At 31.1% G+C, this 19,018-nt stretch overlaps 1 protein-coding gene and 1 long non-coding RNA gene across 2 annotated transcripts in view; both read left to right on the forward strand.

The window, feature by feature from the left end:
- Positions 1-3,301, forward strand: part of LOC123657727 (protein held out wings) — a 61,331-nt gene extending 58,030 nt beyond the window's left edge. Inside the window, exons 3-6 of the mRNA XM_045593244.1 lie at positions 482-598; positions 1,045-1,185; positions 1,877-1,982; positions 2,861-3,301. Of these exons, the coding sequence (XP_045449200.1) occupies positions 482-598; positions 1,045-1,185; positions 1,877-1,982; positions 2,861-3,210 (714 nt within the window). The 3' untranslated portion in view covers positions 3,211-3,301. The remainder of the gene's footprint in view (positions 1-481; positions 599-1,044; positions 1,186-1,876; positions 1,983-2,860) is intronic.
- A 3,817-nt stretch (positions 3,302-7,118) lies between these two features.
- LOC123657728 lies at positions 7,119-11,160 on the forward strand. Its single transcript, XR_006743752.1, has 2 exons — positions 7,119-7,401; positions 8,176-11,160. It is a non-coding gene; the product is annotated as an uncharacterized LOC123657728 (long non-coding RNA).
- Positions 11,161-19,018: the final 7,858 nt, after the last annotated feature.

Genomic DNA, 19,018 nt, shown 5'->3' on the forward strand with positions numbered 1-19,018 from the left:
ATTAGAAAACAATATGTGCTTGAAAGATTTGATTTTTTGTAATAAGTGAATTTAAAAATGTATTCTATGAAATCGTTTTGTTTGGCGATGTGCCAATTAGTGCATTTCTTACTTTGTAGACGAAAGAAAGATACCCGTTCACGGTTCATATACGTTGAGCTAGCCAAAGCTTTTTAATGCCCTAGGAAATGAGGTTCTGTCAAATGTTCTACGATTGTATGTAATGTACGCTCGCATTAAACACTATTTGTGTATAATGTTAGTAATTAACCCAGTATTTGCGTATTTAATGCGAACTGAGATCATCACATGGCAGAATTTTCTAATAAAGATTTTTATTTTATCTCGCGATATACCTATCATTTGTATATATTCTAGGTTTTTATTCCAAGTCCAATAGGCATTTCTCTTACGAGTATATAGGAGAAGAAACGTGTGCTCAATTTTTTTGTAGATATCATATATTTTTCTTTTATTACAGTTCAACTTTGTAGGAAGGATTCTTGGACCCAGAGGTATGACTGCGAAACAGTTAGAACAGGAAACTGGATGCAAAATTATGGTCAGAGGCAAAGGCTCGATGAGAGACAAAAAGAAGGTAATGTTTTTTACATATCCATCAAGCTTATTGATTCATTTTAACAAATAGATCTACAAAAAATAAGTAAACATTATTGTATGTTTCATGCAGCGCTGCTTGGAATACATAACAGGTTTTTTACATAGCATTTTTTTTTAAGGATTTGTCAGAATCATGCGTCAACCTTTTCCGTGAAAAGTTGAATATAGATCCTTTAAGGATTTGGTATTTGTATTTTCATTAAAACTTTATATCCTTTTCAAATTAGTAATATTCTTTTAAGCGTTGTTAGTTTTTTCGTAAAATTCTAGCATAACTTACATTTACGAGCGTTTTCTAGACACCTAGACATTCTTGGCACTGATGTCCCTTTTTCTGGTCCAACAATTTCGTTCATATAAATCGGTATAAAATATATTTTAAGTATTACGTGTCCAATGATTTATTATTTGGGCATATTCCAGGAGGATGCAAATAGGGGCAAGCCAAATTGGGAACACCTAGCCGACGACTTGCACGTCCTGCTCACAGTCGAAGATACAGAAAACCGTGCAAAGATAAAGTTGGCCAGAGCCGTAGAAGAGGTCAAACGCCTTTTGATTCCCGTAAGTTTCATTAAAATGTCTGATATTCTACAAATACTTCGAGATTAAAAATAACGAATTTTTCTGATTTCGTGTCGGTCAATGTTGACATGAAGTCTGTAGTATGCGTGCATATCATACACAGGCTTTTGAAGTGCTTACAGTTATTCGTTGCAAAATTGAATACTGAATAGGCTGAGTAGCAGGCAATTTTTATTTTAAAAATCAATATTAATAGTAAACCTTTTAACACATTTCATCAACATAATTAAGCTCTTCATTAATTAATAAGAAAAAATAAAAAGACCAATGTTATCGAATTCCTTTTGCAATACAAGTCAAGTTTCTGATATGTATGATGCTTGACAAACCGTGTAACCTGATATGTGACGTTTGCTGTGGATGGAATCACGCTGATCTACATACATTTAAAAACGGAGTTAATATAACATTTTATTGTTATTTAAACTCCTATTTTTTTCTTGATATGGCTTCTTGAAACAAGCGTAAACGTTTTGTTCACTTGCACGAGCTCTTATGATGTTCGTAAATATGATTTTATGTGGCGCACTATATTTTTTTAAATATATATTTTGTAAATTTTTGCTATAAGAAATCTTTTCAACAATTTCCTTTTCCAGTTTATTTCTTTTGATGAATACCTTAAATAAATGATTGAGATATGATAACCCAAATGTGATTTACTTTACAGCAAGCTGACGGAGAAGATGAGCTGAAAAAACGTCAGTTGATGGAGTTGGCCATTATAAATGGTACATACCGCGACTCTAGCACGAAAGCCGTCGTGCCCGTCAACGGTCAGTGCCTAATAAGTATGGTCGCATTCATGTTTTGTTACTAATCTATTATTAAGACCTAACATAAACCTTGTGTTCATAGTTTATTCTGTCATCCATCACGTTCTAAGAAACATTGTTAATATTTTATTGTGTTTTACGTTTTTGTTGTGTGAACAATAATAATGGTAATTGGGATCACTTGGGCGGTGTATATGTTCGTCTTTTGTACGCTCTTTAATGTAATTCCGATTTTATTCATATTTTTGCTGCGACTCATTAGAATAACACATAGGGAGAACTATTTTCCTATAGTATGCAGATATTCGATATAGTTAAATAGCACAATTTACATATTTACGAAAAAAAAACCAATTGTGTAATATTTCATTAAATCCACTTACAAAAGGGGTCAAAGCTATATTTTTTTCTATTTTTATTGTGTATAAAGGAATGTGTCTTCTTTTTAAATATTTTATTTACATAAATGTGTGTAAATATTGGAATTCAAACTAACTTTTTTTAGAAGAGAAAAGATATTTGTTATAAGATATAGTGAAAAATTCTGTTTTATAATATTTTTCGATGAGCAATATTTCTGTTATGTCAACCGAATGAGTCATACGCCATCATTAAGACCATGACTTAATTGATTCGTAGCATGTCACGGTTGTTAACTCTAACATGGGTGATTTCATTGAGAAAAATACAAATAAATCTTCAAATACTCAAATGCACGCTTTTACAATCACAAACTTAATATCAGATATTTTTACTTATCGTTTCTCGCTAATCAAGCATTTTTTTTTTCATATTTATGACGATTTTAAAAGCGTAAATAACTAAAATCACAACACGTGTTTACTGATAAATTATTGATAACAAAGGGGACTCCACAGCCGATGAAGAATGGCGACGCGTAGCCGCTGAAACCCAGAGGTTATTGGCGCCAACTGGAGGGGTGGGGGGCGTGGGAAGTGTCGCTCTACGCACATCAGCGCCACTGGGAGCTCCATTGATACTGTCTCCACGTATACCGACAGCGCCGGGCGCACAAGCTGGCTTGCTTAACGGTACAGGAGCAGGTGGAGCCGGCCTCTTATCTCCCGGTGAACCAGCCCATCAGTTGATTTACGCGTCGCCGTATGCCGACTACGCGAACTACGCAGCCCTGACAGCGGCTGCCAACCCTTTGTTGACAGCGGAGTACGCCGCCGCCGACCATACGGGTGGGTTATTCGCCCGTTGATATCTTATTTACAACCATTTGATAACATCTTTTATTATTTCAGTCTATAATCAACCGAAACCTTATTACGAAAGTATTTAAATATAGGTGTTATCAAATGTCGATTAAACAAAACTAACGCTATAGGTACCGGGTTTCTGCCTACAAACGTCCAGTAGACACAAAAGTAGTCATTATCGTATTAGGTAGGTGATATATGTTAGAATAAATTTTATACAAGATTTGAGCTTATCGCGATAGGTTAATCACATCTAACAGCACGTTCTTGTTTCACGAACGAATTATTTTGTACAATCACAAATTCATCGTTTGAAAGCACGTTTTTTTTTTCAGTGTTCGTTTTTTTTAGCTTAGCTTATCTTGCCTGCCTAACCTCTACTTACATTGCTACCCCATATAATAAAAATAGGTAGAAATAAATATAGTTTCAAATATCAAATTAAATTAAAATTTAAATTACGCATTAAATACGAAGAATTCGCGCTAAGTTTATAGAACAATAAATGAATCGATAGAGAGTAGACGTAGAGCAGACATCTAACAGACTAATACAATTTTGTGGACAATTAACTTTGAAGTATTACTTAAATGTTTTAATGGGGTTGCAGCGTCGAGATACCTACTCGCTGGCTTTTGACATTGGCCACAATTGCAGACCGCAATAAGATACGACAGGCTTCCAACTTCATCGTTACGGTCATCGCAACATTATTAGAACCTGGCACATCGCAGTCGAATATCTTACCACAGCCTATAAAAATGACTTGAATTCTACTACCTGTTAAAATTGTTTCATACAAGTCTGTGTAAGATTATTTCGACATGCGGGTACGCAAGACCTAACCGTCCTTGACAGAATGTTTTTTTTTAAACGTCTTAAGAGCCATTAACAATTTAGATATAAGTTTTTAATTAAGAACGATTTATTTTAGTGACTCGATCATATTGTACCTACGTTATCTTTTTAATTTTAAACCAACTTTGTTTTCTCCTTTGCCGTTTTGTACAGTCATACAAAGTATATTTTATATTTCAATGAACAAAGAATATTATTTATTATATAGCATTTAAAAATTATTTACACAAAGTAATATATTTGAAATATTTATTTATACATTTTATTTTACCAATTTCATAAATTTTTTTTTAGAAGAAGCAGTTTGTCTAATAGCTATTGTAGTTTAATGAATTTAAAACTGCCGATAGCACTCTTTAAGTTACCGATTTTCGATATACAAAGATATAGAACTTTACAAATACATTATTTTATTTTAATATATTATCTTTAATCACACATTTATTTCACAACAATTTTGTGATAACCCTCGCTTGTAATAAATACATCTAATCTATTAACAACATGTTAATAGTATCAGCTTATTAACGAGATAGCCTAATTAAAAGAGGAACTCCATAATAATAATAAAAAAAAAACTTGAACAGACAAATGTAAAAATTGCCTCAAAGTAAGTACTCATTATTTATGAACAAAATGATAAGACTGTTCTCGTTAAAGCAGATTCTATTCACAAATTCTACATTTTTAGATATTTACCTAATCATAACGTTGATTAAACATTTTGCATGTAACGTGATTTTGATCCTTAATAGATTTCCCGAATGTGATTAACACGAAATTTTTTTTTATTAACTGAAAAAATCTCTGAATGGCGAAATAATATAATAAATTCAGTGATTACAAGCAAAGGGACCAAATACAAATTGAATATTTATTAGAAACAACACAATCGTAATAAATTTAACTATTAACAACACTGACTACTAAACTCCTATAAACATTCAGTTATAGACATTGATGAACAAATTTATAAATGAATTAAATTTCAACCCTATAATGATAACATAACATTTTAACAGATATTACGAAAATGTTGTTTTATTGTTATAGCAATGTCTTAATTTATTAATTTATTAGCCATATTATTATATTTATAAACATACCATAGATTTAAGTATTATTTTTTATCTTTTAAAGAATTTTAGTTAGCCTAGAAAAGAGTGAGCTTTATGAAAACAAATCAATCGACCGTATATTATAAAAGTTATTTCGTTTATTCGCAGTTCACGTTGCCGAGTTAGATTGTTTGAAATACTTTAATATTTTAAGCCGAGTTTTCTGTACGTAAGTTGATCCGGAAAAAGATCAATTGAGATTTAAAAGTTTTATTCTATATTTCCAAAGCAATAAATAATATATTACTCTAGATAAAATTTAGACGTAGATTAAGCATTATAGTAGAAATTAGCGATACTGCCAAACGAAAAACTGTAACAAGTAATTTTTAAAAATTGGCATTGACATTGGCAGTTGTTATTATTTTTATATTTTTCTTGCACTAGAACGATTTTGTATAAAACCTGTGTCAATAAATTAATGAGATTAATTTCTTTTCAGCATATAATGTTTTAGAGATCCCGGGCATGTAAAAAAAATATTTAAAATTGTATTGAAAATATGCTCTGAAAGTAATGATATGTAATTACTATTACAAAACAAATGAAGGATATTTTATTCTTGAAAACACACTAGAATTGATGAGTCTGGGTACCACACGACGGTCATAGGTGGAAACTTCATAACGCTCAGTTCAGACACAGATAATAAATATCCTATGCCGCTAGGTATCGTGCGGAGGGCGGGACGGCTGACGCAGGTGAGGGAGCACCCTTACCAGCGCACTGCCTTACCGGCGCCTTAATTCCCGCCAAAACGCTCTCACGCCGCCATTTTGTTAACAAGGTGAGATGCGCGCGTGCACGCATGCCTTACAACGAATACGCTTGCAGTCGGTGTTTATTAAACGACCAAGTGACGCATCGGTAAATTTGAATCTCAAGAAATCGATAAACAGTCGATAATTATCGTACCGATTCGACATATCTGATCGTTTTATATATCACAATTCAAAATTTGTTACGCTAAACAGCAATCATATTCGTCAGTAAGAATGTGTGAGTGCCTCTGCTTTATCGTCTCTCTGTGTCCTTTTCTATTATCGTGTACTTATTAGTTATGTTCTCGAATAGTTTGTACGAGGAATATTATGCCCATCACTACTTCATACAGGATCTGAAGTGACACTGCATAATTTATAACTGTGATTTTTATATTTCTTATTCTTTTTTTATATATAGATTTTTAAACCTGTTACATGTTGTGATGCGAGGCGTTATAACAGTTTTGTTTACGAGATATTTTATGTTTCTGAGTTGAACATCAGCGTTACCAAATTACTCGTTTTGTTTTATTAATAATCCTGTTGTAATATTTTTATCACAACATGTGCCTCCTAAGAGTCACGTATGCATTATCTATACGAACAATCTTTCGGGTAATGTTTAGTATATATACTTTGAATGGGAAGAAGGATTGGAATTCCAGTGATTATCTAAATTCTTAACTACAGTTTTTCACATTGAGAACATGTTTTTAGCAGATAAATTCCATGCCGGTGCTACATTCGGGTTGTGAAATCCTTCTTTCCTGATTATCGCCCAGTATTAGTCAAAGGAAAGAGCATTTTCAAAATATGTGCCATCGTTCCAGTATTAATTAAAATGCCCCATCCTTTGACTTAACCATTTTTATTTTCATCACAAGTCTTCTTAGTCAATATAAGATTTTTATATGAAATTTTTAAGCTAGTTGATTTTATTGCCTTAGGTATTATTATATTCACTTTCTTATTTGAAAGTTTTTAATGATTAAGATTTTTGCACTTGTGTCCTTGTGGATTTTGAAAAGGCATAGGTATGCCGGTTACGTATTTTCACGCTTTATATGCAATACATTTTAAAAAATGAACGCTATCGATATTATTATAAAGAGAATTATAAAAGAGATGTTTGTATAAAATATTATTTCAATTGTTGAATGTAAATATTAAATGCATTTTCAGAAGATATACATACAATAAATTGTCTGAAATTTTCCATTGGAGTTTTTTTTATTATTTTTAGCTGGAACTGGACGCGTATTTGGTAAAAATGTAATCATACAATACAAAAAAAGAAAAACAATGAGTCAATAAAGTTGATGACGTGCAAATATTATGGTCAAATGTAGCTCACACAACTAACATGCAACTCCACAAGGCCAAGTTCCCGATTATTGACATAATAATTACGAATCGCACCGTCATAACTGCTACTGTCACTGCAGATTTATTTGTAACTATGTATTTATATTATTTGAGTCACTAACATGCAAATATGTAATGACATTATTGATAAACATCACAGACTTATTAACAATTTATTAAAATGAATGCTATCATATACAATTATTATTGAACAATTCCAACGATGTGTTGAATAACTTACATACTTGCATCGGGTGCTATGGTTATACATACGTGATAAATTTATTATACCTATGCTTGTTTGTCTTGAGCAGAGCTTCAAACATCGCTGTGTAAGCTACTTCACGTGTTTCAAACTCTGCTCATTGGGAACTATTGGGCATTTAATCCTATTTTGTAGATTATCATTATCATACTAAATTATTTTAACATTTTCAACCATTAACTAAGTAAACTAATTTAAGTATACGTTGTATAATTATTAACAGGACCATAGCAAACAATCTAATGTCGCGGCACGAATGCCTGATAGCCTCCCGATAATTATCTTATCGAAAATCAATTTTTTAAATCCGTACACCACAGACATCGATCCGAGATCCAGTTTGATCGCTTTTATTAGCTGCATGTCGTGCCGGTCCCCGTTCATAGTATAATCGATTTTTATGTCTACGTGAATTGCCCAAAATTTAAACTTATAAAGAGCGCGACCGAGATTCCCTAACCCCTCTGCGCAAAAGGCGACGACAGCGTAAAAGCGTTGAAGCATTTGACCTCGTGATTGAGGCTTCGTGTAGTCGGACCATGACATTTTGATCGATACTAACATTCTGTTTTTCTCTCTTCTCGTTAACCCGGCTAGGTGAGTGCTAATGGCGCCGAGGCATTAACAGGAGACGCGGTCGGCCGCCGCAAGGACCCTTTGTCGCCGCGTAACATATTCATCGGAACATCGACCACCATGTAGCTATAGCTGTTGGGCCTTTCACGTTAACATGTAATATGTATTTTAATAGTCTAACTATTAACATTTATATGCCTGTTATGTTTATAACAAGATGAACTTTATTAACAATTTATAGTATTTTTCTTTTTGAAGTGGCACACGCCATCGACTATATTTACTGTATTGTAACATTGTACTTCTGTTGTCGCTTGACCGTGTTGTTGTTGAAGCACGAGTGTTGTTAGGTTACCCTACCTACCGCGGCGCTAAATTTATTTAAACTTTTTTTTTAGATTTTAATTATTTATTAGATCTAGTGATATATTATATTCTCGAAATATAGAAGTATCAATCTATTAAGAAAAAAAATTTGGCGCCGTCTAAATAGTTTTTTTTTCTCTATAGTTTAGATATTATTTTTTAACTGTTTCATATTCAAAATCACTATATTTTAGAAATATGGTTAAAAGTAGTGACATAAAACTGAAATGATGTTTTAGTTTCATTGTCTTCTTTTTGAATGCATGTCTATTTATTACAGAAACTCAAATAAGATTTTTATATTTTAAATTCTACAATTTTTGAAATAATTTATATGTTAGTGTAGTGTAGTACAAATTACATAAATATTCGGATTCTGGAGATGAGAAGAAACATCGCTTCTCCAAATCACAAACAAGAGGCAGGATAGTGGTAACTGGATGTAAGTATAAGTGTAATAGATATTAATTTTGCAAATTTATAGATTAGCACGTTTTGATTGGACTTATAACAGAGTTATAGTCTTGTATTTCATTTACTTATTGACTTTAACATCCTTTGAAAATATTTCATGAGCCATTCACCAAAGAATAATATAGAGAGAGCCCTTGGTCAATGGACTATTTGATACATTTTATTTTTTAATAAAATACAATATGTCTTCCGTCATAGAGTATAACGGTCGATGAGTAAATGAATTCTCATTCGTGTTTAATTTTTTTTATATATTATTATATTTTTAATCACTAGTGCTTTATATTTATACATAACAAATGGTATATTGCGCAAGTCAAGTGCCCTAATAATTAATGTACAATGTTTTCATTTTTGTGGTTCTATAAAACTGTTATATTGATTATTTAATAATAGAGTAAAGTTAGAAGAGATTAAATTATTGTTAACTTTGCTTAATGTTAATGTTTATACTTTTTCTTGAATATCAATATAGGAGATTAATTGAATTTTTTTGTAAGTTTATAGTAGATTGAGTAGTCTTGAGAAGTATATTAATATAATCATTAGCGGCTTCGTTGCAATCTCCTGTAAGAATCTCTTGATAAATATTATCTCTTAACAGAATATCATGGATCATTAAAACTTAAGTGATTTGGTAATAAACTAAATAACATATCTCGAAAGTTAAAAATCTGTATGCAATCGCAACTGTGGCAATTATTTTCATATAGTTAATTGTTATGTACATAGGTAACGTATTGTTAAAAGCAATAATATTTCACTAATTTACTATATTAACGCTAGTGCAATAGATGTTATTTCGAATTGATATTTTATAGAGAATTCTCAATGTTTGAGCGATTATTAAAGGAAAAGATGAAAAGAGATCTGATGTTGAGATTAACGAAATACTTTAGTGGAAATTTAATCACATGTTACATTGAGAACAAAAATTTATACTTAAAATTTTATTTAGAATTAAGCATAATTATAAAAAAGTAATTTTTACGAGGAAAAAAATATAAAAAATATGGTTGTCTATAAGTGCCTAATTTGAATTTGGAAATGTGAAAATGAATAAGAAATAAAAAGTTAAAAATGTATGAAATATACAATATGTAGTACGTTGATATATGACAGACATAAATGTTAGTCGATCAATCGGCTTGTATAATCTTTGAAGTTGTTAACACACTCCGTCCATGATTACTTCATTATTTACGTACTTAATATGTTGGTCTCCAACTGGTTTTAAACGACCATAAATATCTCTATGTAATTATACATCTGTGTTAACATTTGAATCTAATTAACGTTATTTCTTATATACTATTTACCAACGTAAATAGAACTCACAATAATTAATTATATCTTCATCATTAACAGTGACATTATCAAGTTTTGATAATAACAGTGTTACTTAAAAGTAATATTTTTCAGTATATTTTGCTTTTTTACGATAAAAGTCGAATATTAGTTTTTGCTTATCTTTTGATCTGATTTAATTCAAATTAATGTGGTGCGAAGGTGCTACACAGCAAATTTTGGACAACACATTAAAAAAAATCGATATTTATCTTAAAACGTTGTTAAATGAAATTTTTAACATTTATATAAATATATTTTAACATAAAATCTATCATATTATATTAAATCGATTGTAAGGTAAAGGATAATATTTTCCGTGGCATTTTCCTGTACCCGTAATTATGGTACAAAAATAGCATTTAAATCATCTGATGCCATAGTTTTCAAATGAGAAAGAATTACATCTAACTATATGTTATCAATTTAATATTGTGATTAATAAATTTAATAACGTACAAAGTTTTTGAAAGTCTGTGTAGTTATTTTATGTTTCAAATGGATCTATTGTTGCTTGAAACATTTTTTGTGCCATCATCAGACGGACTTTCATGTTTTTTTAATTATATTTGTACTTATACCCACAATGGCAAATCACAAATGTGCCTTAAAATGAACTTTGTAAATAAATATATACTATATATAATTTTCAATGAAGTATTAAAGGGGAATAAATTCTTACAATTGTTTTCCAAAAACAAAATAGAGTATATCTACTTTTATAGCTTAGTTAAGTGAGATTGTGCATATTACTTATGTCTGTTTTGATGTGTGTTTAAGATTGATTTGGCATTAGTAAATATATTATTTGGAAAAAAATTATGTTGTTATTTAAATTATATCCACACTATTTAAATTCGTCCTTTAAAATGATAACCCCATTTAATCCTTATATTTTCATTCATTTGGATGAATGTCTTTCAATTGTGCCAAAACGTATGCTTTCACCTACATGACCTACATCACGTAGAATTCAATTTTACTAATATTAATTTTATTAATAATCTGCTGGTTTTTTTTAAATAATAAGTATCTACAATTTTTTGAAACATCTATTATTTTTATTTCTTCAATCTCTGTTGTGTCTACTGTAACTTATCATTTTGTGTGTGTAACTTATCATTGTGAACTATCGTATAAAAATTTATAAACGCCAATATTGTATTTGTTAAAAAGTATGACGATGTTGTATTTAGGATCTCATTATTCAAAATAAAATTATTTTCCATGAGATTTAAATAAAGTTTAGAATAGATGAGCGCCATCTATATTTCAGTTTATTAACTAGCTCGTCAAACTTGGGACGCCGTACTGAATGAAAAATGTCATTGACATTAGACAGTTATTCTACTGTAATGCTGAAAGGACTAAATAGATGGCATTGTTTGCTAAAATATAAAATGTTTTTTTCATTATGGGTAACGACCTGTTTAAATTTTTAATACAAACTATTGGACGTTTATATAATTTTCGCAAGTTCATTTTAAGTCGTAATAAGTAATAGTTAATAATCAATATAAAATAAGTTAAAATTCAATTATTCTTTTTATTTAGTTAGCATAATCTGTAAAGCTAGGTACTATCACGAATTGTCCAGTTTTATCTTTTTAGGGCAACGGCACTGGTTAGGTACCAGCCGTACAAGGGATTTATTGAAAAAGAGATTCTAAAAGGAGAAGTAATTTTACTCCAAAATTTTGCAAGAGGTAAAGTGCTAAGATAACTTTTAAATACAATAACAATGTGGGCCCCGACAATTATCCTCTGGTACAGATATTAATATAATAATAGTTTTCGATAAACTATAAATAGTCATAGAAATACAAACTGAATAAATTATTGAACCAAACAAATAATACAAATGCATGATTGATCTAGTATGTAGTTATCAGTACCTATCCATGACGTATAACAGTGTTATACGCCACGGATTTATTTATAAGGGAAATAGACAATACGTAAATTTAACAGCAATTTAAAGTTTTCGCAATGCTCAAAAATGGAATTTTAAATTCACCATCTCTCGCCGGTTTCCAGTGTATCAACGTGGGAATGAACAGCGGGCGGCATTTATTCATGTTTTACTTCCCAACAAATGCCAGTTTTTCGTGACATGTTATTTAAGTTTAGATTTTTTTAACAATAATATAAAAAAATGTTTGCTTAAATATCATTATTCGTTTAATTAAAAAAAAAAAAAAAAAAAAAAAACTGCGGCTAAAATAAAAACATTAGGTACAAGTATGTATTCTCTTACTTCTTACTTTTCTAATGTTTATGTATTATATTTATTTTTGATACAATTTACTAAAATAATTTATTTTCAATATTAAATATCCTCGACGTTTAATATGTTTAAAACTTTACAGCTTCTTCATGTACTATAACTTATAGAAACCATGAAACTGTTTACCTACTACGTCAAGAAATTATTATAGTGAATAGCGATTGGTCATTACAATATACCTAGGTACCTAATTTTAAACCTAGACGAGCACCACTTTAAATAAACTCGTGACTAGAGTCAACCATACCGTGGTAGGAAATTAAAAATTAAAATGTTCTATGGAATGAGTTATTATCACTACATAGTATAAAACAAAGTCGTTTCCCGCTGTCTGTATGTTTAGGTCTTTAAATCTACGCAACGGATTTTGATGCGGTTTCCTTTAGTAAATAGAGTGATTCCAGAGAAAGGTTTATATGTATAAATAAATAAACAAATAAAATGTTTATTTCATCAATAACCAACACATTACAATAATAACACAAAGGTGGGCTTCTTCTTTTGAGTGCAATAAGCTTCCGTGCCAGAAGAAGTCACTCTTCCTTAACACACTCATACTTAATAGAAAGTTATAGGATGAAGCAAACTAAGCTTTACAGAGAATACAATTAAATAAAAGAAAAAAGAAAATTGGTAGTAATAAACTGTGTGAATGTTGTGTGGGTGTGTTTTTTTTTTTGTGTGGTTTTGGTGTATAAAGACTAAGTATTTAGATATCCAAACCTATTTACAAAATATACCCAAGTAAAACTTCTGTATCTCCATAATTTAGAGTTTTAAGTCACGCCGTTACTTTTTGCTTACATTCGCGCAGAGTTAAGGGGTATATTTGTAGGATATTGTTACATTTATTATACAAGTGGGATGCAAGATATTGAAATTGTGAGTGAGCAAATCTTGTGTGTGTCTGAATTTTCCTAACAACACTAGTGTTTGTTTGCTTATTTATATTTTTAGGGTCGAAGTCTGATTCGGTGTGTTTTTTTTATTATTATATGTAATATAAAAAGTCTTCGAATGGAAAGTGTATCAGTTACGGTGTAAAGGTTCTGTGTTGAGAATCTACGTTTTCTGAAATAAGATACATTTAGTAGGGCCCTCTGTGCTCTTTCTACCTTAATAAATGTGCTCTTGGCTGCACCTCCCCATACTGTGATACAATAAATGGAAATAGATTGAGCCAAGGCAGTATAAATTTTATTTATTAATGTTTTTGTTGAAACATGTCGAAGAATTTTAAATATCCAGATCAATTTTCGTAATCTAGAGGCAATCAGCTCAATATAAGCATGCTAAGAAAGCCTATAGTCCAAGATGACATCCAAATACTTCACATTGTCAAACTTTTTTATAGAAAGACAGTGACATCCTAAGGCTCGCAAGATGTTAGAGCAATTATGCACCTTGATGACAAAATTACGTGGTTGCGTTCTATTGTTGAGTGAGAAAGTAACGTAATTTGTTTTTTGTGCATTGATTGTAAGCAGATTATTTTTTAGCCACTCGGCAACCACCTTCAGCCCCTTCTTCGCGTCAGCCCTGACTAGATCCCATGTTGTATTTGAAAATACCACTGCGCTATCATCTGCATAGGAAACAATAGAGGCATTTCTTAATTTCAAGTTGCAGAGGTCGTTAATGTAGACTAGGAACAGAGGAGATCCCAAGACACTACCTTGTAGTACACCATAGTCTATAGTCTCACAGCTACTCACCAAATCCCCGAGTTCTGTTGCAGAGGTAGTCCTTTTTAAGTTTAAGTGGAGTATCTCTAAAACCTATGTGTTCCAGCGTCTTCAAAAGAATAGGGATGCACACGGTGTCGAAGGCTTTTTTTAGATCGACAAATACACCAAAGAAGTCAGAGCTTCTACAGCATCAGCAGTTGATTTACCAGCCTGGAAGCCGTATTGATTTTCTGCGATTATATCAAACGTTTTTAAATATTTTACAATACGAGTACTTATTTATAATAATACATGCATAATATAGTAGAGGAATACGGATAGTATAGGTTACATATGTGATGTCGTAAATAAACACATTTTTTGGGCATATATTATATATTATATTTACTTTATATTTAGTATCAGCATTGCACCCGTGCGAAGCCGCGGTGGGTCGTTAGTAATAAATTAAAACATAAAAATATAAATTGACGCTTGCTGCTCGTATCGGCACAGTAAATATACTATAATATCTACAATATCTACGACTAGGTACATCTTGATACTGCTAAAAGCTCTAAAAGCATCACTGGCGTTTCGTTGTTTCACATTTTGCTCCCCATCTTTTCATGCAGCGTGCTTTATATCATTTCGTAAGAAGAAAATTCCAATAAATAAAATAATGCATTGCGGTTATCTATACAAAAGGTTATCTATATAAATAAATTTGGAGTGTCTGTTTGTTAAATTAAAATAACTGCTTTTTACTAAATGCATATGTATGTATACACGGTACATATACCAAAATAACATATTTTTCAATTTTTGTCTGTGTGTTTGTCTATTTCTTTCAGCTAATCTCTGATGGACGATATGGACCGATTTTGTGGGGCTTTCACATGCAGATAGCTGATGTAATAAAGAGTGACTTAGGCTACTTTTATATTATTAATTTATTTCTTTTATTACTCTGCAAACTGAAAAATATCTTTTTTGTTAAATTCCACGCGGACGAAGTCGCGGGTACAGCTAGTATAAAATAGATTTAGATGACTTTTTAATGTTTTCAATCAAATCAAAAAAGACTATTTGACCTCAACTTAGTTTATTTTTTTTTTTTTTTTTTCATTTAAAGTAACCACAAACAAGCTTACAATTATAATGGCTTAAACAATATTTTCTGTTCGAATAAAAATTATTATTATAATTAACTATTCAGTAGCCATTGTTTAAATAAAAGGCTATATTGAACAGAGTATATCAGACCTCTTAGCTCCAGCGTACCTGGCTAGATTTGCTTGTCTAGTGTCCCTAGTCACGTCTCAGGCGGTCTATTGCTCTGTTATTACTAAACGTAGTGCACTGCGTTATTACTTTGATTTATAATGCATGAGCTCCAATAAATGGCCCATAATTGGGACGATATTTTTTATCGTTCGGCCCTCAAATAATAAATCTTCGTCACGTGAACGATAAAATCCTAAATGATGAATGGGAAATCGTATTTTGATATGTTCGATGTGTATTTTATGTAGATAGCTTTAACATTCGTTTGTTTTGCAAGAATTCCACCATAACTTTAGAATTAGGTTCTTATGTCTGTTTAATCTAATATATAAAATTCTTGTGTCATGGTGTTAAACATTGAACTCCTCCGAAACGGCTCGACCGATTTAAAAAAAAAATTGTGGGCATATCGGGTAGGTCTGAGAATCGGCCAACATCTATTTTTCATAGGCCTAAGTTATAAAGGGGAGGGGGGGAGGGAGATTAAGGGGTTAATAACATATATGGCAAAACAACGTTTGCGGGGTCAGCTAGTATATTAATAAATTAAGTGTGGTGTGGGGTTGAAAAAAATATGTTAATTAGTTGTCCTATGGTCCAGTTATCGTTACTGCATGTTTCATAATAATAATTGGTTTATTTCCTACGTGATTATAAAATTAAAAATGTTTTAGTCTGGTGAATAACAAACACTTCTTTTGGAATTAAAGAACAGACCGAAGTAAGATGTCGCAAAGTATGTTATTTTGATACGAGAAAAAGAACAAATACTTATACCAGAAAGTGCTTGAGAAAACAAGGATGCGCATGGAATGTTCTAAAAATTGATTCTCTATGCTTATATTTGTTATAATGAAAAAGTGACATAACCTTGACGAAGGTTGAAATATAATAAATAATATGCATTGTTTTCAACGAAGTATTGTGCGTGCGGGGGACTCCTAGATGGCTAGGGGCAGTCGGTCGTAAAATTGCAGCGAACCTTAGGGGGACGTCTCAAGACGCCCGTGCATTCTTATTTATACAGTGTATAGAGAAAAATAGGATTGAACATCTATTAAATATTTCTATTACTATTTATGAAATTGCAAATAATTATCTACCTACTTGTGTTTCAGTTTGAAACGTTAAGGGGTAAGTTCTATTTTTTGTTGTATTTATCGTATATTTATTGTTTGTTTATATTTTATAAATGTATGTATATTTATATATAACTATTGTTTTTATTGAAAGGTTCCAAAACAAATTTCCTTTCACCAACAGGTTGTCTGGAAGAAATTTAGAAATAAGACCGTCTTGTTGTACAAGATATAATTGTAATTGGTTCTATCATCATATTGTTTTTTACTTTAGGGGTGCAATACGGTGTATTATTATTATTACCATTTTAATCTGTTTTTACATTATACTATGTTATCAAAGAATCAACCCGGACTAACCTAACAACGTCGAGGGCGCGGGGTCGTAAACTACTTCCCCTTAGACTTATTGCACGCCGACACTCAGTTTCTTACGTTTGCACACGTTTTCAAATTCAATGTAAGCACGGTGAGGCGAAATAAAAACTCTTTCATGCCGGTGATTTTAAATGCGAAAAAGCTCTTTTGTAGTTTTGTTTCTTTTTTACTTTTTTTGAACACGTCGTAGTATTTTTACTTAGATTTTTATGACTTTGTTTGTAACAAGTTTTTAACCACATAGTCAAGTACGGTAAGTACTGTAACAAAAATATATTTATGTGTCGTAGAGTAGGAAACGGCTGAATAGGTTTTTTTTAGAACTGAATCCATAATACAAGAATTTTTATTACCTATATGTGTAAATAATGAAAAAGTTTGCGAGGTGTGTATTTCTCTTTCTGAGTAGAGCAGAGCTTTTGAATAGACTGACTTTATTAGAATTATTTTTCTATTCTGTTTATAGGATATTCCCTTTTTAAATTTTTTCGTCCTTTAAAACAATATATTCCTAATAAGAAACCGAGTCGGTATATCATAGTAAAAAAAAACAGCTACTTAGACTAACACAAACTAAACACGGTTACTTACTTTGGACTTCTCACCAAAACTAACCAAAGAATTTTTGTACGTCAAAGTTGTCGTCACAAAGTTAGATTTTATGCATCTTCAGAAAATTCTTCTGTATCTATTATGATTTAAAGCTGTCTCAAGTCGGCTAAGTTTAAAATATGGATTTCCGCAAGAAACGAAGTTACTAGTCTTACGGAAAAAGTTTAATAGTACTTTTGTGAACTGAGAAAAAAATTGTTAAACTCAAGTCAAAGGTATATCACAAATAGTTTATTAAAATCACATACATGTGTACAATTATCTAATTTTCCTCAAAATTTTTAACAAAAAAGAAACAGTTTATAAATCTATAGAATAACAAGGAAAGTTCAGGATTAATCAGTTAAAGATTTAAAATTGACAGTTTTGTAAGGTTTGTATAATTTACAATACAGTGCAGTAATTTCACAGCATATTACACAGCATTCCTGAGTACTGAAGTTGAAAAGTAAACAAGTCTCATAAAAGACTACTCGTTCATCGTTTAGTATTAACTAGAATATACAACCAATATGAGATGCTTTGTACGTTACGTTCTTCGCATAAAATTTAATTTCTACAGAGGTAATGTTCTGACGCGATAAATGCCTTCCCAGTTTGCTTTAATTTCAAGGAAAATTTGAAAAATTTCCCAAGCGGCTGCTGTCAGACGTTCCCGCTGCAGGACAAAAGTTTTACACCGGTGGAAGATTTTTTTCAAATGTACAAATTCTGTAATAATTCAAGCGAGAAATTTAGATATTTTAACTCATGGCACACAAAAGTTGAATTTGAGTTAATTAAGTGTTTTAACTCGGTAACATTGAAACAATGTCACAGAGGCCCTTGAACTAAGTGTCTTGTATTTGTTTTTTGGTATAATAGCTACCTATGAACTGAGAATCATATCATTTACTAAAGTTTTGGCACTTCAAGAAATTTAAATAAATATTATTACTTAATACCTTAAAACTGACGTCACAACTCAAAAGTAGTCATGATTAGCTTTATGTGTAGTATACACGTATGACAGAATTAATATATAGGTTACCTTGCAGTTATGTATGTATATTTTAGAAGGCTCTCTCATCAATATAGCCCTAAATTATAAAATAAATAAGTATATCAGTAAAAAAGCATCTAAGAGATCAATATGAGTCTAATCTCGCTATAGCTAACGGTTTAGCATTGTTTATGTCCCTTAATTATGCAGTAATTAACGATCAATAATTACACGGTACACAGCATCGTTACCGACGTTGAAATATAGCTTTACTTATTATCGACTAATGAAACAAGTTTCTGCTCGAACCACCTACTCTCTCGTATGTAAGAGAGTTAAATTGTCCACTTATATCAAGAGTATTCTTATCTTGGTCTATAATTAA

The sequence above is a fragment of the Melitaea cinxia genome, chromosome 11 (genome assembly GCF_905220565.1).
Source record: "Melitaea cinxia chromosome 11, ilMelCinx1.1, whole genome shotgun sequence".
Classification (NCBI taxonomy): domain Eukaryota; kingdom Metazoa; phylum Arthropoda; class Insecta; order Lepidoptera; family Nymphalidae; genus Melitaea; species Melitaea cinxia.